The sequence below is a fragment of the Helianthus annuus genome, chromosome 13 (genome assembly GCF_002127325.2).
Source record: "Helianthus annuus cultivar XRQ/B chromosome 13, HanXRQr2.0-SUNRISE, whole genome shotgun sequence".
In the NCBI taxonomy this organism is placed as follows: domain Eukaryota; kingdom Viridiplantae; phylum Streptophyta; class Magnoliopsida; order Asterales; family Asteraceae; genus Helianthus; species Helianthus annuus.
The window spans coordinates 148,070,985-148,097,672 of record NC_035445.2 but is presented as its reverse complement, the minus strand read 5'-3'; the positions used below and the strand labels follow the sequence as shown (position 1 = coordinate 148,097,672).

Here is a 26,688-nt window from a genome sequence, read left to right as displayed (position 1 = left end):
TGGGACACGTGAAGTAAAGCCCTTAACAACCCCTGTCCATGACAGGTGCTGAGTCCAAACTATAGTACTATCGTTGCTAAGGTGTCAGGCAACAATCACTGTATTAACAAAACATACAAGCATTCATTGAATAACACGTAGCACGCAATAGCGGTTAGCTTATAAATAGTGTTTGCGTTGTGTGTCGATTGTGATTTGAATAAGTAACGTATGTAACACCCAAAAGTGCGTAAAGCAAAAAGGGATCGAGTATACTCACAGATTGTGTTTAACAAGTAAACACCCTCTTGGATTGAAGGGAGCGCTGAGAGAGATTAGCCTGAACAGTTAACGATAGTATAAGCGAGGAACGGCGTTCGGATGGTCATTCGATCGGATGTCAATCCGTTCGAATGGTCATCCAATCGGATGGCCATTCGGTCGGATTGACACCTTGTTTGGTAAGGATGTGTTTGTGTATGATGGCTTATCTTTTGAAGTTTTTGTTGTAGCATTTTGAAAACAGAGAAGTATCTCTTCCTTTCAGGTCGTTCGATCGAACGGCGGTTCGATCAGATGACGATCCGTTCGGTGAGATATTTCTCAGAGAACAAGTTCACAGCAGGATTAACATCCAATCGGATGGTCTACCGATCAGGTGACAATCCGTTAGATCTGACTATACATTGAACATGTTGAAAAGTGTTAAGTGTTGAGTCTTAAGTGCAATCCGATCAGATTGCGAATCGATCGGATGGAAATCTGTCCCGCGACCTGATTGTGTTGCTAACTTTGAAAATTCGTTAAGTTTTGCGGTTGTTCGAGACGATATGACAACGTGCTAAACACCGGAAACCCCATCATGACCCAACTAATTCTATCGAACAGGAATCACCCAAGTCCGATCAGTTTAGAGGTTCGTGACAGTGGTTTATGTTTAACCAGAAATCGATTATCTCTTTGATAGAAACCAGATCTTGAACCGACACTTCACTAGGAATGAGTAGAAGATCAGAACGAGCTCCGATTCTTTCGGTTTTGAGTGCATTGAGTGTAAAAGAGTTGAAAGAAGGTTGGAAAACCATCTTTCAATCCTTTTATCCATGGAAATGTTTAGATCTATGTGAGAACCATGTTTAATCATGTGGAAATCCTTCAGACCTGAGTTGTTCTTGGTGGAATGAGGCCAAAACTTGAAGTTCATAAGAACTCCATGATGACATCACCCTAGAACACCTCAAATCCACTGATTTCCCAGTTAAAAGTTAAGATTCAAAGGTCAAAAAGATGAGGAAGTGTGTGTAGATCATAGAAGTACAAGATTTAGGTTGAAAACTTACAAGAATCACGAGAAATCAAGAGAAATGAGTGCTTGAGCGAGCTGGTCGAGTGAGAGAGCTGTCACATCACAAATGATGTGATAGCCGGGTATTTATAGGGTTTCCAAAAGAGGAAAGTGTGCAAGGTCGGATGGGTCACCAATCGGATGGCAATCCGATCGGATGGCCACTCGATCGTTGGCCACTCGATCCTGGTGTCCGGCGTGTTGAGTTTTGTTGTTTCGATTCGCGTGTTGAGCGTTGTGATGTGTTTCGAGTGAGCGATATGATAGTTTAATAATACCCACACAAATACTATATCTAACATACAATCATCATAAATAACTGGCATTCAGCATCTGCGATTCGATTGTGATAGAGTTGCGATTGCGTTTCGATTAATCACCACAAACATAAACATAATTAAAGATGCACAAGTAACACATAATTAGCACACACACGTAAAACAATATCCAGAACGCATAATTCGAGCTGTGAATGCGATTGCGATGCGATAAGCGATAAAGTGATAAAACATGCGATTAAACCTCGATTATACACAGATACTCCACATAATACAACTAAAGCAAATATAATAAAGGATTCCATTACAAGTCAAAGAAATCAAAAACAGTAGTTGAGCAAGGAGTGACAGATCGCAATTAGCAATCTTTTCTTCCTTTGACTTCAATCTTGACTTTGACTTTCGAAACATGGGGTGTTACAAAAACCTTTCTCCAATAGATCATCCAACTGTGTTCTTAATTCCTTCATCTCGGTTGGTTCCAAACGATAAGGAGCTCGGGTGATTGGTGCTGCTCCTGGAATAATATCTATCCTGAATTCCACTTGTCTGTCGGGAGGTAAACCAGGTAGTTCTTCAGGAAAAACGTCTTGAGTATTCTGAAATAACAGGAATGTCTTCTATTTTGGGCTTTGGCATGTCCACTGTCACCTGGGCCATGTAAATGACACAACTTTTCTTCAAACACCTGGATACCTTAAGCATAGATACTTGTTCAGGTACTCTATACTATGTATCTCCTTGAATAGTAATCGATTCACCATAAGGGGTTTTTATAACAACTTGCTTTTTATTACAGGCAATTTGAGCTTGGTTAAAAGATAACCAATCTATGCCTATAACTATATCGAATCCTGCCAATTTCATCGGTAACAAAGACAACGGAAAAGAGTGATTCCTAATGGATATGAAACATCCATCTAAAATTGTTGAAGCAGTTTCTAAGGTACCATCAGTCAATTCTACCTCATATTTTATGTCTAGAATTTTAACAGGCAGATTTAGCAGTTTACAAAATTTATTGTCTACAAAGGACTTATTTGCGCCAGAATCAAATAAAACTCTAGCATAAACATCATTTATGAGGAAAGTACCTGTTATAACATTATCTTTCTGCACTGCCTCCTTGGCATTCATCTGGAAAACTCGAGCATTTGTATTCTTGGCCTCTTCAGGCTTCTTTGGGCTTTTCGGGCAGTTGGTCCTTATGTGTCCCTTCTCATTGCAACCATAACATGTTGCATTCTTCATATTTTTACACTCCAAAGTTTTATGATCCTTAGACTTGCAGATTCCACAAGCTTTAGGCTGCGAGTCCAATCTACATTTCCCAAAGTGCTGTTTCTTGCAGGTTTTGCACTTGGGCTTCTCACCTGACTGCTGGGAGTCCTTCTTAAACCCAGAACTCTTCTTATGCTCAGAGTTACCCTTCCTTTTCTTATCGGAGCGGAGCTCTCATCTTCCCGCTTTCTCTTTCCCTCATCAGAAGCCTTAACAGACTTATTCCTAACTACATCAAGCGTGAGGGATAAGGACAAATCCACCACAGACCTATAAGTGGTAGGCCTGGAAGCTTTAACGTTTCCTTTGATTTCCGGGGCCAGGCCTCCAATGAAGCGCGCTATGCGCTTAGGTTCAGGTGTAACCAGATAAGGGACGAGTCTAGACATGGTGTTGAAATTCGTAACATAAGCTTGGCAATCCAAATTCTTCATGACCAGAGTCAAGAAGTCAGTTTCAATTTTTTTCTACCTCATGCTGGGGATAGAAGTTTTCTTTCATCAGTGCCACGAATTCCGCCCATGACAAGTTATAAAGAGGGATTTTCCTTGTGGCTTGAATTAACGATCTCCACCAAGCCAATGCTTCTCCTTTAAACGACTGCGATACAAACTTCAAAACATCCTGTTCAGCACATCCGCTGATGTCCACAACGGTATCCAATTCATCAAGCCATGTCATACGGTCAATGGCACCCTTTTCATCTGTAAAATCCCTTGGTTTGCACGAAACGAAGTATTTATAAGAACAAGTCTTAGCACGCGGTTCCTGATCGAACGCTATTTTCTTAGACGGTTGGCTTTTCTGATTCGAAGAATGGTGGGAATCGTCCTTCTTTGATTCATGTGTTTCAGAAGGGGGCTTACTATGAGCCACGAATTGGATCTTAGTGTGTGCATTACTTGGATCCTTGAACATTCTGTCAACCGCTTTGGTTACTGCATTGTCTATCAATGCTTGCAAATCTGCACTCGTTACATTCATTCTTGTGGTATTATCATTCCTCACATTGGGATGACTATTAACCTCTCCTGATTCAGGCATGGTGAAGCTTGATTGCTATAAAACAATTGAAAACAACTTTTTTAGCGGTATATTTTGGAATCATCATTTTCGGTGATTCATTAACCATGGTATAAATAGACCATATTTGGTTAATTTGTAAACAAATTTATTTAAATTTTTCATTATAATTAATCGTAGTTATAAACTATTATGGATATCATGGTGGCACAAATGGCCTTGTCACAAGGACAATTTTGAATTTATAAGCCACGATCTCATAGGATTGAGGCATTAAGGTTTGAACACAGTTCTTCACCTTTCTTGATAGGGAGTCATAGACTACACTGCCATTTGTCATATAGGACAATAAGTATAGCCCTTAGGCACTTCATCACTAATGGATGTTTATAATGTGACCATCACATTTGATGATATAAGCCATGATTTCTAGATCATTAGGCTAGATAAGGAATTGGAAGAACCCAATATAAGGATGACTAGTGTGACTTTCTTGAACCACATTTGTCAAGAGTGCTAACACGTTCTTAGGTGTTAACAAGGATTTATTATCTTAAAAAGATTTTACCATCATGGCCATGTCTAAAATGGCATATAGGCTAGGTTATACCTTTAAGATTTTCTTTTGAAATTTAATGGCAGATCAATTATAAATTGAAATGATATTTTGATTTGTGATATAATGTATATGTATATGTTTAATGCCAAATGTAATTTCATAAAGGAAACTTTTCATAATAAGTCCTAAGAATTATAATAGTTGCCCTAAACGGGTCTTTTAAACAAATAACTTGTCCACGCAGGGACTAAATAAGAAAACATGTTCACACAGGGACTAAATATATAAATGAAATGTCCACGCAGGGACTTACTTGAAATGAAAATTACAAAACAATAAACAAGGGTTCTTCAACGGTCTTTCTTATTTTTCCCCTTGATAAGGTTTGCCAAACCTTTTAGAAAACTTTTGTGACACCGATCATGCTCTTGTACCCTACTCTCCACTTCATGCAACCTTTGGAGAATTTCTTGTTGCTGCGGTTGCTGGATTGGAGGTTGCGGTGGCTGCTGCTGCTGAGGTTGTGGAGGTGGTGGGTATTGATACCCATATGCAGGGTACCCAATTGGGTACGCGGGTGGAAAGGGAGATTGGTAAAGAGCATTAAAATTTGCTGCTTCAACGTATGGGTCGACGACAGGTGCATGGTAGTTATAACCCGAGTAAGCTTGTTGCTCAAACGGGTTGTACCCAGATGCATCTGGGTAAGATGGAATTAGGTTTTCATAACCCGTGGGTGGTGGTGCAGGTGCGATAGGTGCAGAGTCAACTTCAGAAATAGCATTTGAAGGCCCACCCATTTGTGGGTCCTCAAAGATAGGAGGATAGTTGCTGGAATGTTGGGGGGGGGGGTGCTGAAATGAAAACCCCCTCTCACGGACATCCGTGCACTTCTTCTCCGCCTTGACGGTTCTGGCGGCGGTGGTTGCTCCGAAGCTGGCGAGGGCGGCAGCATGACCGTCTGAAAGTGTGGGTCCTCAGAGGGGACTTGTTGATGTGGATATGAGTTGCGGTTAGGGGGAGTAAACTCCCCCTTATATGTGGTCCACCTTTCGGCCCATATATCAGGCCCTCTGTATAGTGAACCATGAAAAGAAGATCCGCTGGAAATTTTGATGGGATGCGTGGGCGTCCCTGATGGCGGCATCTCATGATCTGGATCATCTTCGATATCCATGTCTTGGAACTCAGGAAAATAGCCTGCTGGCCCCAATGGGTTATGATCCATTGGTTCGTCATTTTAGTTCATGGGGTTAAAACGGCTTTGAAAGTATGGCGTGGGGTCTTGAAAAGAGTGGTGAGAGCCCGAACGCTGCAAGGGAAGGTATGAGTGGTGCGAATCATGGGGCTCGTCTTCCTGTTGTGGCCGAATGAGTTGTGGTACGAGGGCGAGGAGCTGAGCGAGACAGAACGCCTCGCGGGTTCAAGATAGTTTCTCCAATCCGGATGCAAATCGGAGCTGAAAGTTGCTGATGGGGTCCGTCTATGTGAGGGCCCCGCTTCATGATCATGTCTTCCACGCATAGGTGCCTTACCTCGTCCACTCTGCCTCTAACTCTTGGCGGCATGATAAAAAATAAACCTGTCAAAACAAAGAACAAACAAAAGATATAAACCAAAAAGTTTAGGATTAATCCTAGGTCGTTTGCCTAGACTCGGAAGTCAAGGAATGTGCTACTGTGTCATTGAGATTAAACACAAAAGGCTAGTGTTTAATTCACTCAATGTTGGCTCTGATACCAACCTGTCACACCCCGATATTTCCACATATTACCGGTGGGCCCGGTGGGGAGTATTGTGACGTAGTTGATATCATCATAGTCAAATATACACAGTTTATAGCACAGCGGAAGTCTTGGAAGAAAATACTATTACAAACCGAAATGTAAAGTACAAAAATAAAATGTAATACAGACGGTTGTACGATAGGATCCATAGGCGGATCTAAATATAATACAAAACGTTGTTCAGCAGATTTTAAGCGTTAAGAACTTGCAAGATTCTTTAACTAATGCCCAGAAGTTTCCAGCCAATTTCGAGTAGTACCTACCACTTATTCTTTTTGAAAAATACGTCAGTTTACACTGGTAAATACAATTAACAGACTCTTTTGAAAACATTTATGAAAATTGATTTAAGTGCACAAGGCACAAATGTTCTTTTATAACTTGGGATAATTATATAAAATAATCTTGTATACAGATTTACATGTTTGTCGTACGTTCAGGGCCCGGGATAGAAGCTGAGACAAGATTAATATACACACCAGTAATAAAAACCCACAAGGAGTTATCCTCACGTGTGGGTATATCATTTTACATACGCAACTGTCAGGTGTATGCCTACACCCCGTGCTTAAGTCATGGCCATTTTCAAATAAAATGAGCCGAGTATATCCAGGACACGGTCATATTAACCCCCAAATGTTTATATATCAAACAAAACGGATTAAAACGGGTTAAGTCAATAAATTAACCACTAATCGATTAAATATTCCATACCCGACCAAACGGTAATAATTTACCGTATCCCAAGCCCGTATAAGGAAAATAAATTAAAAGTATTTACCTAAGCTATAAATGCAAATTTTTGTATACTCAGCCGTATATTCTATTCAAACAAGTGTAGGTAGCTTTTACCGGGCTCCTAATCTGGAACGAAGGTTATATTAACCTATAAGATTCCTAACGGGTCTTATTTAAGTTATAAACTTAGACCGGTTAGTTTAAAGAAAGGTTTACGATACAAAACGCGAGATTAAGCGATGACCGGATTGGCAAGATAGTAGATACACACTTAGAATGCTTGAATATGTTGTTGTATTTTGTTTCTGAGTAAATTACAAAAAACATTCTTTATGTTGACACTATATTGCAAACTATGTCCTTTATCTTCAATATATACAAGAAACGTACTCGATGTTTGTAAACCCTTGCAAGTTATGTCCTTTAGACCTAACACAGTTAGTTTTCATGGTTAAATTTGACTAAGTCAACCCCACATAAGGGTATTTTGGTCATTTTATCCTAAATGCTAAAATAAGTAATCATAAAATTAGGGCATATGTTAGAAGAGGAGATCCCACAACTGCATCAAAAAGAGTACGCACAAAGAGTTTTTAATGAAATGTCTTCGAAAAACAAACAATCTACAAACCCAAATACCTGCGCGTGATCTACGCGACACAGACATAAGAGGTCAAGAAACTCTTCTCTGAAAAAACAAACAACCCCTAAATCTCAAATCACCGTCACATTTAACGGAACTCATTGATCCAAGTACCATCTGAACAGAGTTTCAAACCGCCACTCTAGAAAAGTACAGGGGTTAAACTGTAAATACCACATCCATAAAATGGCAAAAGCCCCTGCCGTTTTATCTCAAAAGGGGGGGTCACGGGATTTCATCGTTCTGGCGATTTTGCCCTAATTTTCCGTCAAACCCTAGCTGTCTTCATCAATCGGATCAAAATCACAAAAAATCTCCAATCGATGACCTTCATAAAGCCGATTCACAAGATCAACTGCTGAAATCCGATATTCGTTTCGTGTTTTAAACGATTTATGCTTCATACTTACAGATTTTCAACTATTCGAACCAAAATCGCACTATCGGTCGTAGATCTGTGAAATTGGAACCGAATCTGTCACTGTTTTCGAAGATTCAAGCGTCGGAAGAGGTTTTTGCGGCAAGCAGAAGAGTTAGGGCTCGTTAATTTCTTCAGTTTTTGTTGTTATTGAAAGTTAAAAGTTCGTGTAGCGTGTTATTCGAAGAATCTACGCAGATTGATCGAGATTTTGAACGGATGAACGGATTCAGAGCGTGAAGATGTTTCGAGGAGCTAATTGAAGTTGTTTATAGTCGGTTTGATCTTTTTCAGAGTTATTGAAGAGTGGAAAAACGAAAAAAAAAATAGAAAAAGGAATTTATATTGATTGTTTGTATTTTTATTTTATGTTTTTTTTTTTTGGTGTTGATTAAGGCGATTGATATTTTTGGTTTATATTGACGCCTTTATTGATACTGTTTTGTTCTTGTTTATTGATTTTTGAGGGAAAAGAAAAAGGAATTTGATAATATTAAGTTATGGCAGTATATTATAAGTTTAAAAGTGCTAAAGATTATGACTCGATTTCAATCGATGGCCATTTTATAACAGTTGCCTCTTTGAAAGAAAAAATATATGAATCTAAGCAGTTGGGCAGGGGTACTGATTATGATCTTGTCGTCACCAATGCCCAGACTAATGAAGGTTGGTATTAAGTTCTGGGCTTAGTCATCTTTTTATGTTCTTGAATTCATTCTTTGGCAAATTACACTGAAACATAAATGGCATCAAAATGATTTTATACTTATAATTATAATTAATATAAGATTGTGTTGGTGTTGAGGGGTGCTTTAGTTTTAATAATTTATGTTTAGTAGGATTGGATGTAGATGATTGTCGTTAACCCATGTAAAGGGTTGTTAAAATAGGTTATTATGTCGTGATACGGGTTGGTCGTCTTCTGGGTGCCACTAGAGGGTTATATTGTAGTCTGTTGAAATGGATTAATCTATTAATGGTGTTTCACAAAAGTATTCTATTTGCAATTTCAGAATATCTTGATGAAGACATGTTGATTCCAAAAAACACTTCTGTTTTAATACGTCGAATTCCTGGGCAGCCTCGCAAGCCTATAGTTGCAGCGCCAGTTACTGACCAGCCCGAGTACAGTTTCAAAACCTTTATATTTTAATCAGTTAATAGTCAATGTTTCGGTTTCTTTTGATGTGTCATATTTGCTGATGGCTTAGGCTTGCTTTAACCGCTTGTTTTGGTGACATAAACCAAACCATGGTTTATCAACCCTGCAAAAGTTTTGTGCATGTCGAATGGCTACATTATACGTGTCAAGTTTTCGAACATTCGTTTAGTTATTGTGTGTGATTTGAACTGCAGGCCGAAAGGGGCTAACGAGATGGATAATGCCCAACAGGCTAAGAGTAACTTTTCAGGAGCTGGTCTCTCTGTAACCAATTACGTAAGATTTGTCTAGCACTACTATTTTCGTAAAACATAGCCATAGTTCAGGATTATAACATCTTTTTGTGGTTTTGTAGCTTGATGGTTCAGAATACGATGAATTCGGAAGTGATTTGTATGAAATTCCAGAAGTTGTTCCTGTTATTTTTAATAACAATCAACTTACCGACGCCCCTGCTCCTAGTAAAGCTGACGAGGACAGCAAAATTCAGGCGTTAATTGATACACCAGCCTTGGATTGGCAACAGTGAGATTTCATCTGAGTTGTAGCTTCTTTGTGATGATTTGATTTCACGATAGATGACTGATGTTGTCTTTTTTTGACTTGCAGGCAAAATTTTGATGGGTTTGGTGGTGGTAGGGGCTTTGGGCGTGGAATGGGCGGTAGAATGGGTGCACGTGGTTTTGGTAATTATCTTTTAGCTGATTTAGTTATAAAACGAACTATATGTGTGTATTTCTTCATTATGAATTGAGATGGCATGTTATTCTCGGTAGGGCTGCAAACGAACCGAATGAACTCATTCGGTTCGTTTGTTAAGGAAATGAACGTGTTCGTGTTTGTTTGTTAATTCTAGTTTACGAACGTTCATGAACACAAACTAATGTTCATAAACACAAATGAAAACAAACAAACAAACAAGCGTTGATGAACATAAGATATAATACACTGATACTTATTAAGTATTTTATTTGTCGGAATTCTGAAGTATTTAAATAAAATATAAAAACTAAACTAAAAACACTAATGAACTATCAAAGCATAATTGAACACATTACTGAACATTCATGAACATAAATGAACGAACGCGACCTCTGTTCATATTCGTTCATTTAACTAAACGAACGAAATTTCTTGCTCGCGATCGTTCATTTATAAAACGAACTTCCCGCTGAACGGTTCATGAACTGTTCGCTGAACATCGGTTCGTTTGCAGCCCTAACTCACAGACTTGTATCATTGTCTAAATCTAAAAGAAAATCAACAATTTTGTTTCTATTATATTCATTTTTATACAGCAATTACAGTGTTGAAAACCGAATTACACTTATTAATTTGTTAGGTCGGGGAGGCGGCGGCTTTGAGAGAAAAACACCACCTCCAGGCTATGTATGCCACAGATGCAAAACACCAGGTAGATTCATCAGTCTTGATGTTCACTACTCAAGTAGAAATAGATTTGTTTATAATTTCATAGTCAGAAGCTTATAATTACTAAATTACCCTTTTGCCAGGTCACTTTATTCAGCATTGCCCTACCAATGGTGATCCTAATTTCGATATCAAGAGAGTGAAACCTCCAACTGGCATTCCAAAATCTATGCTAATGGCTACCCCAGATGGTTCGTACGCCTTACCCAGTGGCGCAGTTGCAGTTTTGAAGCCAAACGAGTATGCGTCACGTGCTATAGCTTTTTTAATCTTTCATGTTTTGTAAATCTTACATAACTATTTTTTTTTCAAAACTATTATAATAATAATAGGGCTGCTTTTGAGAAAGAGATTGAAGGCATGCCGTCTACGCGTACTGTTGGTGATCTCCCCCCGGAACTTCACTGCCCTTTATGCGCACAAGTGATGAAAGATGCTGTTTTAACGAGCAAATGCTGTTTCAAGAGTTTCTGTGATAAATGTATGTTTTTTTTTTGGTCCTTGAGTTTTGGCTGTATTTGAACTTTATTCTTTTCTTTGTCACGACTAGTGGGTTACCACCCGCGCTCCGCACCGGTTCGAAATGTTGATAAAAATAAGCCAACGTGAGGGTTATAGTTGTTTGATGTTTTAGTTAAGGGGCTAAAAATGTCATTTTTAAAGTTTTTTATTATTAAAGTTGAGGGGCTAAAGTTGTTTAGTATTAGAGTTGAGGGGCTAAAGTTGTTTAATGTAGTTAAGGGGCTAAACATGTTGTTATTAAAGTTGAGGGGCTAAAGTTGTTTTAGTTAAGGGGCTAAACATGTCACTATTAAAGTTGAGGGGCTAAACATGGCACTATTAAAGTTGAGGGCATAGTTGTCTATAGCAATCGTAGCGATCGCTAGAGCACGCTACATAGCGTATAGCTCTACTGTCGCTATTTGGGTTAGCGATGAATAGCGAGAATAGCGACACTTTATTTTTTTAAATTTAAATAGCAATTAAATATAGCTATACAATAGTTGGATTTTAGGTTTTTGTTAAATATACATGTAAAATAGCATATATACCAGGTATTTTGATATAATATACATATAATATTTAAAAAAAAATTCTAGTGTATCGCTATATATAATATAGCCGTCCGCTATTTATCGCTATTCGCTATGTAGCATATAGGTACCTTATCGCTATTTTTCGCTATTCGTCATTAACAACTATGGTTGAGGGGCTAAACATGTCACTATAATTAAGTTGAGGGGCTAAAGTTATTTATTATAGAAGTTGAGGGGGTAAAGTTGTTTGATGTTTGACAAAATAGCATATTTATACTTATATATAATGAAATATTTTCCTTTTCTTTTTTCTTTAAATTCTAACAGGTATACGTGATCACATTATTGACAAATCAGCCTGTGTCTGTGGTGCAACTAACGTGCTAGCAGACGATCTTTTGCCCAATAAGACACTACGCGATACGATAAATCGAATCTTGGAGTCAAATAATAGCAGCGGTGAAAATGGTGGCAGTGCTTATCATGTTCAAGGTGTGTTGTACATCTACAACTTGTCAACCAAATTACTTCTACCAATAATTATAATTAATCCTTATATATATATATATTAATTATTAATCTTTATCTCTATTTATTTTATTAATTTTTACTTTTCAGATATGGAGTCTGCTAAATGTGCACCGCCACCGCAACCTAAGATTCCGTCCCCTGCACCGTCTGCAGCCTCTAAGGGGGAGCAGCCGCCACCACAGGACGAAGGTGATACAAAGATGCAACTGGGGCCCATGGAACATGATGCAGCTCCTGTAACTCAACAGACAGTATCGGAGAAAGGAAAAGTCAATAAAGCCCCTGATGTATCTGAAGCTACGTATGAGTCGAAGAGTATGATGGAACCAGCATCGCAGGGAAGTGCTCGGCCCATTGATGATGAAGTACAGCAGAAGCAAGCTCCTACCGAAGCAGGTAAATGTTTTAAGATTAACGAAGAACAAAAAAGGAATTGCCGTATTTGTAATTATTCAGTTGGTGATAATCTCGTGCTTAAATGTTCTTGTCAGTGAAGAAGAAGAAAAAGAAGAAAGTCAACATGCCTATGAATGGTAAGAGTTCTTATTGATGTTTTGGACTAACTAGGCCTGTAAATGAGCCGAACGAATATGAATCAAGGGATGTTTATGTTCGTTCATTTAACTTTAACCGAACACTAACATATAATCGAACTCATTTCTTTGTTCATGTTCGTTTATTAAGAAAATGAGCACGTTCGTGTTCGTTTATTAAGAAAATGAGCACGTTCGTGTTCGTTTAAAACCTAAACGAACAGTTCACGAGTAAACAAACTTAAACGAAAATAATTTAACAAACAATAAACAATACAAATGAACATAATTGAACAAACATAAATGAACACAACTGACTAAACATAAATGAACACCAAGTAATTTTTTATATGAATTAGTTGTTGATTATTGATTACGATAAATTCTATTGCAAACCCCATTTTTATTACTAGAAAGCCCAATTAGCAATTAGTAATATTGATATAAGTAGTTAGGAAGTTCCTTTTATGTAATATTCATATAAATATATAACTATTGGTGTATTTAAATTGAAACGAACATAAACAAATGTAAATAAACAAACATAAATGAACGAATATAAACGGACCTTCACGAACATAAATGAACGAACAAAACGTGCGTTCATGTTCGCTCATTTAATTAAATGAACAAAAAATTGTGTTTATGTTCGTTCGTTTAATTAAATGAACAAAAAATTGTGTTTATGTTCGTTCGTTTAATTAAATGAACAAAAGGTTGTGTTCATGTTCACTTCCCGCCGAACAAGTTGATGAACATTCGGTTCGTTTACAGGCCAAATAGTGTTGATCAATCGTATATATAATTAAATGGCTAACATTTTATTTATTTTTATTTTTGAAATTCTTGCAACAGCAGAGATGCAGTGGAGGGCCTCACAGGAGTACGCCCCCGAGAACTATATGATGCCTCCAGGCCCTAACCCTTACAATCCGTATTGGAATGGGATGCAGCCGGGAATGGATGCGTTTATGGGCCCGTACGGTGGTGGCATGCCTTATATGGGTGGTTATGGGCTTGGGCCCATGGACGTTCCTTTTGGAGGCATGTTTCCCCAAGATCCGTTTGGTGTACCCGTTGGGCCCATGATGCCTCCTTTTATCCCACCTCAGAGGTATTGTTTGTTGTTTTCACTTTTCATCCTGCGTTTAGTAATTAATTATTAATTAATTATTTATTCACTGGAGCAATTAATTAATTATTAATTTTTATAATATATGTTTAGGGACCTTGCTGAGCTGGGTATGGGCATGAATTGTGGTGGACCCCCCATTATGAGTCGCGATGAGTTTGAAGCACGGAGAGCTGAGTTAAAGCGGAAGCGGGATTTTGAGAAACGCGGTGGATCCGGAAGGTTAGTTTTTGAATCTAGTGTTACTGTATAATTTAGAGGAAAGTACACTGATGGTCCCTGTGGTTTATCAAAATTTTGGATTTGCTCCCTAGCTTTCCAAAAGTACACGGATGGTCCCCATGTGGTTTGCACTTTGTAACGTATTTAGTCCCCAGCCAACAAATCCAAAGGTTTTAGCATGTCCAAGTTAGGGACTAAATGCGTTACAAAGTGCAAACCACAGGGACCATCCGTGTAGTTTTGGAAAAAGCTGGGGACTAAATGTGTTACGAAGTGCAAACCATAGGGACCATATGTGTACTTTTGGAAAGCTAGGGACCAAATGCAAAATTTTGGTAAATCGTAGGACCATGCGTGTACTTTACTCTATAATTTATTCGAACATTTTAGCTTATATTGGTTTACTTTGTTACAGCAGCAGAGAATTACCGAAAGAGAGGGAATTCAGTCGAGAGGCACGCGGTAACGATGATGGTCCTCCAATGAAGTCAAAAAATGTAAGTAGCTATTTTTATGTTTTATACTTTTATCTTACTATCTGTTTATTTGCACTTTTCTAAAACTGAGGGTTTGTTTCTGCTTCTTTTTGGTTCCAGAGACCGTTTCCGCCGCCAAGCAGTGACGGTCACCGCCACAGATCCGAGAGACCGTCGCCGGACCGCCGTCGTTCCCGTGACGACGGCTACGATGCTCCTCCACACCCATCCACAAAGAGGAAATCTTCTAGTGATCGATATGATTATGACGACTATGATGACTCACACCACCACCACCACCGTTCACAGCAGCACAAGAGTCACCGCCAGTCGGAATCATCGTCTACTAGAAAACAAACCCAAGCTCCGCCAATCTCAGATTCCAAACCAGTTGCGGCAGCAGAGGCAACTGCAACCAGTGGCGGTGATCGGAAACATAAGCCAAGTGTCTTTTCTCGCATCAGTTTCCCTGAGGAAGAAGCGGCGGCGGCAGCCGCTGCAGCAGCTTCTAAGAAACGCAAACTCACATCAAGTTCGTCGGAAGCAGTGTCTGTAGGATCTGCGGCGGTGTCTAGGAAAAGCAGCACTAACACTGCAGCTGCTGCCGCCAGCGTAGATTATGAATCTAGTGATGATGACCGGCATTTCAAGAGGAGACCCTCGAGATATGAGTCGTCTCCGGTAAGGGAGCGGGGCCGTGACCGAGATCGTGAACGTGATCGAGAGCACTACAGCAAGCACAGATAGCTGAAATTGAGCAGTCGTGCAAGATGATCTCCCTTTTCGCCCGTTGAGAATCCAAACACGTTTATGTGGTGGTGTTTTTTTTTTGTTTTTGTTCTGTTATGTATCTCACCGTAACCTTTGATTTGATGAAAATAAGTAAAATATTTGAGTTTTGCAATTTGCATTTCTGGGGTTTTCACCTTTCATTATGAATATAAAGAAAAAAAATGCTAAAAGATATGACATTAATTGGTTAGATGTTTGTTTAAGAGAACGTAATTGGATTTTTATATAAAATAACGTACTATGTTTTTTTGGAAATGTCTAGTGTCTGCATAAACATAAATTACCAAATATGTGTAATAAATAATTGTTTTTTCTTTGCAGTTTTTTCTTTATAAAATAACAACCTTTTAGTTCATGCATGTTCAAAGCTCCAAACCAAAATGTCATCGTAACCACCCATGGCATTATAGCCTAGTGGTATCTTGGTGGTGGGATAAGACTTATGACCATTAGGTCATGGGTTCGATTCCCACAAAGGGGGTTTTTCCAGATTTATTGGATTTCCTCCTGAATTGGTGTATAGGCATTATGCCTAGTGGAGATGGATATGATCGGGTGGTTCCGCTGGTGGCACGATGATACTCCAGTGGTCCGTCAGTGATTCAAATTTGCCGTTCAAAAAAAAAAAATGTCATCGTAACCAAAATAGACAACCACTAAAACAAACTCTGGTGTTTGACCTTTTTTGTGAACTTTAAGTTGCAATGAGGTATTCACGATTTTTTTTTTCTAATTGATGCATTTTCCTTATTTATCAACATTTTTGAAACTTTAAATCTTTGCGAACTCGTTGAAATTTTTTTACAGACTATCATGGCTACTCAAATCATTCCACATTAACATACGGAAAATCGAAAGCTAATAAGCTTGTTTTTATGTTGCAGACACTAGCGTTTACGTATGATTTATAAGTTGTTAAGCTCATGAGATTATCATAATATTGGAACTATTAACAAAACAGCTTGCCACATGATTTCTCTGTTTAAAATTTGTTAGGAAAGAAAAAGGGATGGAAAGGAACAAGAAATTGTAATTACTCTCATTTGAAATTTTGTTTCTTATGAAAAATACATATTTCATTTACTCAATGCATTTTAAGAAATAACTAGGTGTACCAAATCCGTGCGCTGCGGTGGCAAGAAACTCGATTGATTAAAGGAAAAAAAAAACGTTTATAAAATAGTTATTAATGTGGTGACCGTCAAATTTGTAATCAAAATGAATGATTACAAAATACTATGGAAAACATCTTTTGTCTACAAACTTTGGATGACATCATTTGCCGTAGACAAACTTTGCCATCAAATTGTTGAAGTCAATTTACTAGCACATGGTGTACTTAACTCTTAGTTTCTCTAGCATTTTCTGCTAGATTAGCAAAGTGTCTACGACAAATTTGTCTATGGCAAATTTTGTGCACGAATTCTATTAACGCAAATAATTTATTATTTGTCATTCAATCTAGTACCATTCCGCAAGTGGTATCAGAGCAAGTTGCTCTTTCTTATACCACTTGCGGAATGGTACTAGATTGAATGACAAATAATAAATTATTTGCGTTAATAGAATTCGTGCACAAAGTTTGCCATAGACAAATTTGTCGTAGACAAGAGTTAAGTACACCATGTGCTAGTAAATTGAATTCAACAATTTGATGGCAAAGTTTGCCTATGGCAAATGAGTGCACGAATTCTATTAACGCAAATAATTTATTATTTGTCATTCAATCTAGTACCAAACTTTGGAAGGCATCATTTGCCGTAGACAAACTTTGCCATCAAATTGTTGAATTCAATTTACTAGCACATGGTTTACGACAAATTTGTCTATGCCAATTTTTTTTTGTCTGTTGGGACATTCGTTGGCATAATGTCATTCTTCAGAACATATCCAGCAACGACATTTTTTCTTTCCTTGAGGACAAACCTTAGGTACACCTTATCTAGTTTAATGATTTCTTTGTTGGCAATAATTGCCTTGATATCTTTGAGAGCGTTTTCCCATAGATCATCAGGAATTACATTGCAACAGTTTTTATTAAAACGTGAATTGGTAAAATCATAGTATAGAACAACTATATAATCATACATAGCATTTATACAACATAGCATAGACACAAACAAAAGTGCCATTTTATAGCCTACTTGTTTTAAAGATCTATCTGTCACCTGTAAATGAAATTGTATATATGTCACGTCTCAAAGGGTGATACATACCACGACTAATCCCGTGCCCACGATCTGTTCATCTCATCAATGCATCCATGTTTCTCTAAATTAGATAATAAAGTGCACGTTTCCATTTTCCCATGTTTCGGTGATTTATATTCCATACTATATATTGTAATTTGATTTTAGTTGAATGAGCAGAGAAAATTGTTGCAAAAGTCTTATGTCTTTTATGTAATGTTTGAGTTCTTGTTCTTCTTAATTCTTGGAGCTTGATCCACTCAACGGATCTCTATCAAAGGGTCACCGCTGGCCGCTGCACTGTGTACAAGCGACAACCAATTGTTGGGCCAAAATGAATAAACTAAAATCAAGGGTATATGTATCAGTTTCACTAGTTTCTTTTGAGCCAGAAAGAACCAGAGTCAAACAAAACCAAGAATCTGGAATCAATCAAAAGACTTGTTGGTGTTTTGTTTAGCACTAGAAGTTATGAACTAATATATACATATGAAAGTAAAGAGATCAATTGTTGGGATGTGGTTTATTACTAGTAAATATTTGAATAAAAAAAGCTAGGTAAACAAATATTATTATTTATGGATCTGGCTAGGGTGCATTCAGTATCGAAGAATGTTTTTTTTGGTGAAAGGTTGTAAGTGGGTCCCCTCTAAATACAACATTTTTATTTGGAGGTCGGCTCTTGACCGTATTCCAACTAAACAAGCTTTGGCTAAGAGAAATATCTCGATCGATTCTGAAGATTGTGTTCTTTGTGGGGATATGCTTGAAACCGTCGATCACCTTTTCACTGCTTGTAGCATTTCCGTTCAGGTCTGGGATCTGGTTAGAATCCCTCCGATTTTTGCGTTTTCTTTCATGGATCTGTTGGAAGTTTTCATAGGTTTTGAAGGTAACATGGAAGCTAAGGAGATTGTCCGTGGGTTAGTTTAGGTGACTTGTTGTCTTTAGAAATCAAGGAATGCGAAGACCCCCGTAGTGGAGCGTTTTTTTTTTAAATTTCAAAAATAACGTCCAAAAACGCCCGGAACCCATCACATGGGGCGTTTTTTAGCGTTTTTTTCTGAAAAAAAATTGATTCAGCGTTTTTTAAAGCACGTCTTGCCCCCTTCCTTGTCCAAGCATCTTTCATCTCCCTTTTTGTTATCCAATAAGATTTTTAGGTATTTTTTCTTTATTTTATTTAATGCCCCATCACCACTACACTAATTTTAGAAAACGCCCAATAATGCCCCTTTGCTGACTGGACCGCCACATGGCGTAAAATGCCCTAGGGTAGGGGGCATTATCTTCCCCTTCCACTACACATGGTCTAACGGAAGAGGCGACTGTGCCGATATCTTTGGGGAGGTGAAATCTCTTAGTTTCTTCTGGTTAAAAAGTAGATCCAAACATCGTAACTTAGTTTGGAGAGAATGGTGTAAGTTCCCCTTGTATATGTTGTAATCGGTTCTTTGCACGGTGGCCAACCGGTTTTTATAAAGTTTTCCTTTCAAAAAATTTTTATGAAATCGTTAGTCTTATTTATAAATGGTTTGTTTAAAAAATCTCTTCTCCAATATATTCTTGGTGCTGTTTGTTTTTTCTGCACGAAAACCTCTTCTGCTGCAGACCACATCTGCAGGCATCTGCAGGAGAAGAGGTGGACCAAATGTCTTCAGTCTGCAAGGAGAAGAGGGTTTTTTTTTTATATATAAAACCTCTTCTTCTAGGTTTAGAACACACACCACACAACAATCTGCACCTCCACTCTCTCTCTACTCTCTCTCTAGTCTACAATCTGCACCACCGCCATCATCACCACCGCCACCACTTCACCACCGCCATCATCACCACGGCCACCACTTCACCACCGCCATCATCACAACCACCGTCACCACCTCCGCCTTCACACCTCCACCTCCACCGCCATCATCACAACCACCGAGCCTGCAACGACCGTCACCACCTCCGCCTTCACACCTGGCCGGAGATTGAACCGAATAAACAATTGATGATGATGATGAGGGTTTTCGATTTTAGGGTTTTTGATTTGGGGGTTTTGTTTGTGATGTTGTTGATGATGATGATTTGGGGTTCGATTTGATGATTTGGGGGTTCGATTTGATGATTTGGGGTTCGATTTGATGATTTGGGGTCGGAGTGGCGGAGCAGTGGCGGAGGTGGAGGTGGTGCCAAGAAGAGGTAAACCTCTGCTTGGAGAAGCTTACCTCTCATCACTTCCCCAAGAAGAGGTTGGGGAGAGGTAAAAAGCACTTCTTGAAAAAAAAAAACACTCTTCTGAGACCAAACCTCTTCCCGCGTCTGCACGATGCAGACAGAAGAGGCCGGGAAGCTCTTCTTCCAAAAAACAAACACCACCTTTATGTCATAAATTTTAAATATGAATGAAACCAAAAACCAAAACGAATATTTATTAAAAAAATTTAAGGGACAGCCGGCAGGGTAGGTACCGCCCTTGAATGGTGATTGGTAGTTGGTGAGTGTGCAAAGCAATAGCTAAACGTTGACCATAAATAAATCTGAATCAAACTCTCTTCATTATTTCTTCAATCTTCAGTCCTTTTATCTTCATCACAACTAAATTAAAACCCGATTCATCAACAATCTGACCATAATCAATGGCGGCTGAACTCGTTCTTTCTGCCTTTCTCGGTGTGCTCTTTGAGAAGCTGGCCTCTGCAGCTTTGAAAAACATTGCTTGCTACAAGGGAGTTGATGCTGAGATCAAGAAATGGCAAAGATCCTTAAAACAAATCCAAGCTGTGCTTGCTGATGCTTCTCGCAAGGAGATTACCAATGAGTCTGTGAAACAATGGCTCATTGATCTCCAGCATTTGGCTTACGACATAGATGACATACTCGATGATCTGGCAACTGAAGCTATGCATCGTGAGTTCACCCATGACTCAGAAGCCATCACCAGCAAGGTAAGAAAGCTGATCCCAACTTGTTGCACAAATTTCACAAAGAGTAGTAGCATGCGTGCCAAGTTAGATAAGATTACCACAAAATTACAAGATCTGGTTGAGGAGAAAGCTACACTTGGTTTGAGTGTGGAAGGGGAAACTAAGAAAAAAAATAAAAATAGAGAATTACAAACCTCTGTTGTCGATGCGTCTAGTATTGTTGGACGACAAGTTGAGGAAGAGGCATTGGTCCGCCAATTACTAGCGGACGAACCATGTGATCAAAACTTTAGCATTGTTCCCATAGTTGGTATGGGTGGGGTTGGAAAAACTACTTTGGCTACACTTTTGTATAACAACCAACAAGTCACAGATCACTTCGAGCTCAAGGCATGGGTGTGTGTCTCGGATGATTTTGATAGCTTTGGTATAAGCAAAGTTATCTTTGAATCTGTGGCCCAAGAAAACAAGAAATTTGAAGATTTTAATCTGCTTCAAGTAGCTCTTAGAGATCAACTAAGGGGGAAAAGATTTTTATTGGTTTTAGATGATGTGTGGAGTGAGAGTTATGAGGATTGGAAAACCTTAGTCGGCCCGTTTCATGCATGCGCTCCTGGAAGTAAAGTCGTCATAACAACTAGGAAGGAGCAATTACTCAACAAGTTGGGTTACAATCATCTAAACAAACTACAGTGTCTATCACATGATGATGCAATGTCTTTGTTTGCTTTAAATGCATTAGGTGTGAATAAATTTAATTCACATTTGTCACTCAAACCATATGGTGAGGGTATTGTGAAAAAGTGTGATGGCTTACCTTTGGCTTTGATATCACTTGGTAGATCACTAAGGACAAAACAAGATGAGGAATCTTGGAGGGAAGTGTTAGAAAGTGAGATATGGATGTCAAAAGACGATGCAATTGTCCCTGCCCTTAAACTAAGCTATCGTGATCTTTCTGCACATTTGAAGCAATTGTTTGCATACTGCTCATTATTCCCTAAGGATTTCATGTTTGACAAGGAGGAATTGATTTTATTATGGGCAGCAGAAGGGTTTTTACACCAGTCAACTCCAATTGACTCAACAAAAGAACGTTTGGGTCATGATTGTTTTGACGAATTGTTGTCAAGGTCATTTTTTCAACTTGCACCTAATAATCAATCATTATTTGTGATGCATGACCTGATGAACGACTTAGCGGCATCTGTTGCTAGCGAATTTTTTGTCAGGTTAGAAAATGATATGAAAAGGAATATGAGGAAGGAGATGTTGGAAATGTGTCGTCATATGTCATTTGCACGTGAGGAATATGTAACTTACAAGAAGTTCGAGACGTTTAAAATAGCTAAAAGTTTGAGAACATTCTTGGCAACATTTGTTGGTGTGGAAGAAAGTTGGCAGAATTTCTACTTATCGAGTAAGATTTTGGTCGACTTACTTCCTGAGTTACCAATGTTAAGAGTTTTATCTCTAAGTGGTTTTTGTATAAGTGAGGTACCACAGAGCATTGGTAGTTTGAGGCATTTGAGGTATCTTAATCTATCTCGAACGCAAGTAACCCATTTGCCTGAAAATGTTTGCGATCTCTACAACTTAGAGACACTGATTGTATGTGGTTGTCGCTGCTTAGCTAAGTTGCCAAACAACTTCTTAAAGCTTAAAAACTTGCGGCATCTTGACATTAGTGACACTCCGTTGTTGAATCAGATGCCTTTTGGAATTTGTGAGTTGAAAAGCCTTCAAACTCTCTCAAAAATTGTTATCGGAGGTGAAAGAGGATTTGAAATAGCCAGACTTAAAGAATTCAAGAATCTATGTGGGAAAATTTGCATTGAAGGTTTGGAAAAAGTGCAAAATGCAATTCATGTTCGTGAGGCGAACTTTTCACAAAAGAGGCTTAGTGAACTAGAGGTTGGATGGAGTGATGAGCCATATGATTCACGAAATGAAATGCTTGAAAAGGAAGTCCTAAATGAGCTAGAGCCTCGTAATGTTAAGTTAATACAACTCATTATTAGATCATATGGTGGCTTAGAGTTTCCAGATTGGGTTGGGAATCCTTCGTTTCTTCATTTGAAGCATGTGTCACTACGTGATTGTAAAAGATGTACATCTCTACCCCCACTTGGGCAGCTACCTTTACTTAAGGAATTGTTTATTGAAGGCTTAGATGAGGTGGAAGCTGTGGGTTTGGAGTTTCTTGGAACAAGTCGTGCATTTCCTTCACTTGAAATTCTAAGTTTCAAGCATATGCATGAGTGGAAGAAATGGTCAACCAGTAGTGGGGTTGTGTTTCCATCATTGAATGTTCTCAAAATATGTGATTGCCCCAGTTTGGTTGAAGTCACACTTGAAACACTACCTTCAGTGAATGTTCTAGAAATAAGTACATGTGATAGTGGTCTGTTAAGAAGGCTTATTGAAATAGCTTCAGCAGTCACTAAGTTGAACATAGAATCTATTACAGGGCTTAATGATGTGGTGTGGAGAGGTGTTATGAAGTATCTTGGTGCAGTTGAAGAATTAAAGATACGGATGTGTAATGAAATAAGATATTTGTGGGAATTAGAAGCAGTTGCAAGCAAGGTTCTTGTGAAGTTAAGGAGATTGGATGTGTATGAGTGTGATAACTTGGAGCGTTTTATATGTCCAGATAGCATTCAGGTGTTGAGGTTGTCGGATTGTAAGTCAATTACAATTTTCTCCTTGCCAAAAGAAGGGCAAAACCTCAAGTCAGTTTACGTTTGGGGTTGTAATAAATTATTGGAAAGGGAGTGGGGAGGACAAAATATGAACAACAATAGAAGCAGCATGCCGATGCTTGAAAATGCACTGATAAAAGATTGGACGAATCTGAAATCAGTCAAGAATCTGAATTACTTGGTTCACCTCACCACATTGACAATAGTGAATTGTAAAAATCTGGAATCATTTCCTGATAATGAGTTGTCCGATTTGACATTGTTAAAGGAACTAAGGATAATAGATTGTCCAAGTATGGATGCTTCTTTTCCTCGTGGAATTTGGCCTTCCAAACTGCAAATATTAAGCATAGGGATGTTGAAGAAGTCCATCTCAGATTGGGCCCCACAGAATTTTCCAACCTCACTTGTGGCACTAGAGTTATACGGTGGTGACGATGGAGTGAGTAGTTGTAGTCAGTTTTCTCATCTTCTTCCTTCATCTCTTACTTCTCTCACTATATATAAATTTGAGAAACTGGAATCATTTTCAGTGGGACTCCAACACCTCCAACGTCTCTTATTTAGCAATTGTCCAAATCTGAATAAATTGCCTCATCCCCATCCCCAAAACCTCACTAACCTTCAACATCTCTATTTTTCTAATTGCCCAAACATGATGGATCTACCAGAAGTGCTGCTGCCTTCACTTTTGAGTTTAAGAATTATTGAATGCCCACATCTGAAAGAAAGATGCAGCAAAAGAGGATGTTACTGGCCCCTCGTCTCCCCTATCCCCTTTTTGGAGTTAAGAAGATAAAGGTGTCTCTCCCTCCCTCCCTCCCTACCTTTAATGATTTAAAATCAAATAACTGATTTATTTTGCCTTTCTTTAAACAAACAAAACAGTTTTAAATATGTCTCAATTATATGGTTTATTGTTTTCTGTTTAAATTTATCTATTGAACTGTTCAATTTAACATGGAAATTAATGTTTATAGTGCCAACTTATTAACAACATTTTCTGTTGCCTAAAGTAGTTAGTAAGATTATTAATTTTTGCTACGTTTTGGTGAAAACTTTTTTACCCATCTTTTTTGCTTCTCCTTTGCTTTCATTTGCATATGATATTACTTTGTTTATATGTAGACTAATACTTTAATTTCAAAACGATATTTTAGCCTTCCTTTTTAATTATACAACTTGATCTATAAGGAAAATGACAATTGAAGAAACACTGACCTTAACAACACCAATGGCTTCAATGATTAGTGATTCGAACGAGTAGCTGCAAAACAGAAACACCGTTAGGACTCGTTACAGGAATGGGGTTATTCCTGTAACCACCCTCCGGCGTGAGAATAAGTATTCGTTCTTGGGAGAAGTATAGTATAGGAGAGGAAAAACGTAGAGGAATTAGATAATCATACCTTACACATTTGTCTCTATTTATAGGTTTTCCATTAGGGTTTCCTTTGTTTCAGGATACGTCCCGATCGGTTGGAGATTTATGCGATCTTCCCAAAAAGTGGGAGATTTAGTTGTGCACCTTCCCTGTAGATATGGAAGGTTCTAGAATAAATCTTTGTATTTATATTAATATAAAAGGTTGTAACCGGGTCGGGTGACCGATGCGGGTCACACCTCGTCAACAATGATTATATCCTTGGATTATTTGATGGTGCAGGCAGGCTCATGTGTTCCAGGAAGCATTTACTAGAGATTTTTATTTATAAATGGTGTTTGCGAGCAATGACAAAAGATGATGTTTTGCCAATTTCTGCTATCAATAGCAACCACATTATTGCTCAATTTTCTTGTAGTGTTAATGAGTCGGATATTCTTCCTGCTTCAGCCAACATAAGCCTATACGGTTAAAAAGGTAGCAAGGTGAACCACATCAAAGTATTTTATAAACTTTGTTTTTAAAGAAAGCAGCTTTGAGTATTCATACACCTCTGTTCTCTGTTTATAAAACCACATCAAAGTATTTTATAAACTTTTTTTTTAAAGAAAGAACAAAAAAGCATATGCTGGCGCCCTGGCCCGACCCAACCCGTTTTGACCTGAATGGCTTCCGGAGAGGCATGTGTTCGGGAATGTTTCCAGTGACATCTGTGCCAATGAGACAGAGTCTAGCACTGTCTGAATATGACTCAAAGCTTGCTTTAGCAACTAAGTAGCAAATGCTCCATTACGGTACCGACACCTTTAACTCATGTTTATTTTTAATTTTTTATTATTACTCTTAAGTCTAGTGTTAAGAAATTTGCCACTTTACATTAATAAAAATTTTAGGCTCTCACTATTCCCACACTCCTAAAATATTATTCTCACACCCTTTTTCACTCACTCTCTCTCTATGTATATCTTTGTATATATAGAAAGGAGGGATGTGGGAATATGAACACCCTTATTTTAAAGCATGTGTTTTATATATAATTAACGAAACTATATCAATATATTATTTGTTGTACAAGATTAACCAAAGTTTCATATTTCTCTTAGATAAACAGGGTGATTTTTCAACAAGAGAGAAGAATGCACGATATCTATGAAATTACAAAACCGTAATTATACTGCAAGTTTGACATCAACAGAAAGAAAAAAACATTATACTACCCACTCGCTCAGTTTCTTCACCTACATGCCTGGAAACGCAGCCATGAAATGATTTTAGTCCACAAAGCCGAGCCTGCTAGAGAATGAACAGAATGCAAAGACCTGTTCAGTGTCGTTAGATGTATGAAAAGACGAAAATGTTGGGTTTTTGGGCCCAAGAGGAAGCCCAACAATTTCCATGGCCCATTAGGTTTATTTTGGTGAATTATATAATCAGCCACAAAAATCACAGCAAAGTTTTGCACAAGCTTATCATTTTCGTCACCTACAAACCCAGAGATTGTCAATTTCCCGGAGATTGACCCGTTGGATCGTTCTGAGTTTTGGAAAGAGTCTTCACAACATCTAGGAGACCTTATCCAACGGTGGGTTTGTGTTAATCACGCCGGAAGTCGAGCTTTACAGCTTCTGTTCCTAGCTGCAGAATTGTTTGTGATATTCTTTCTTTTCTCTTTGTTTTGATTCCATATGCTTGAAGTTGTTGATTCCAAGTATATGATGTTTGTTGTATGCCTCTAGTATACCTAGAGAAGACTTTGTATTGCTCTAATTTTGTGATAGTGGATTTGAAGCGGCTCTAGTAGTCCCGTGGTTTTTACTCTCGTCTTGAGAGGTTTTCCACGCTAAAATTTGGTGTCTTGATATTATTGTTTTGTGGTTGTTTAGATTGTAGTCGATATACCCTATTTGTTTGCATCCTCATAGGTTCATTCAAGTTTGGGAAAATTCTTGGTCAAACAAAGTTTGCTTCCGCGTTTGCGTTTACCGTTTGTGTCCAGGTTTCGCGTTTTTCCCATCAGAAAATGCCTAGAAAACCAAGGTTATGACTGAAACTCAAACGTAACCTTATTATGGATTCATTTGAACTCGTAGTATGCAAAGGTTAAGATCATACCACAATCAAAAAATATGAAAAA

At 38.3% G+C, this 26,688-nt stretch overlaps 2 protein-coding genes across 7 annotated transcripts; both read left to right on the top strand.

Moving 5' to 3' along the window:
- The first annotated feature begins 7,830 nt into the window (after positions 1 to 7,830).
- On the top strand, positions 7,831 to 15,485 carry LOC110899694 (E3 ubiquitin ligase PARAQUAT TOLERANCE 3). Of its 5 annotated transcripts, none has more exons than XM_022146582.2 (15): positions 7,831 to 8,717; positions 9,065 to 9,176; positions 9,408 to 9,489; positions 9,569 to 9,738; positions 9,823 to 9,899; positions 10,556 to 10,627; positions 10,728 to 10,884; positions 10,977 to 11,125; positions 12,009 to 12,173; positions 12,300 to 12,608; positions 12,704 to 12,745; positions 13,601 to 13,859; positions 13,971 to 14,099; positions 14,515 to 14,596; positions 14,696 to 15,485. In XM_022146582.2, the coding sequence occupies exons 1-15, from the start codon at positions 8,552 to 8,554 to the stop codon at positions 15,320 to 15,322; spliced, it is 2,598 nt and encodes an 865-aa protein (XP_022002274.1). In that variant the 5' UTR covers positions 7,831 to 8,551; the 3' UTR covers positions 15,323 to 15,485. The 5 variants fall into 5 exon arrangements, with proteins under 5 accessions (XP_022002274.1, XP_022002277.1, XP_022002278.1 ...); XM_022146585.2 differs by having other exon boundaries at positions 8,244 to 8,717; positions 14,518 to 14,596; positions 14,696 to 15,479; XM_022146583.2 differs by having other exon boundaries at positions 8,410 to 8,717; positions 13,604 to 13,859.
- Positions 15,486 to 20,016: 4,531 nt separating this feature from the next.
- LOC110899695 (putative disease resistance RPP13-like protein 1) lies at positions 20,017 to 26,279 on the top strand. Of its 2 annotated transcripts, XR_004876273.1 has the most exons (3): positions 20,017 to 23,971; positions 24,837 to 25,348; positions 25,658 to 26,279. XR_004876273.1 is itself a non-coding variant. In XM_035981629.1 (2 exons), the coding sequence occupies exon 1, from the start codon at positions 20,178 to 20,180 to the stop codon at positions 23,967 to 23,969; it is 3,792 nt and encodes a 1,263-aa protein (XP_035837522.1). In that variant the 5' UTR covers positions 20,017 to 20,177; the 3' UTR covers positions 23,970 to 23,971; positions 24,837 to 26,279. The 2 variants fall into 2 exon arrangements, 1 of the variants encoding a protein (XP_035837522.1); XM_035981629.1 differs by having other exon boundaries at positions 24,837 to 26,279.
- The last annotated feature ends 409 nt before the right edge of the window (positions 26,280 to 26,688 follow it).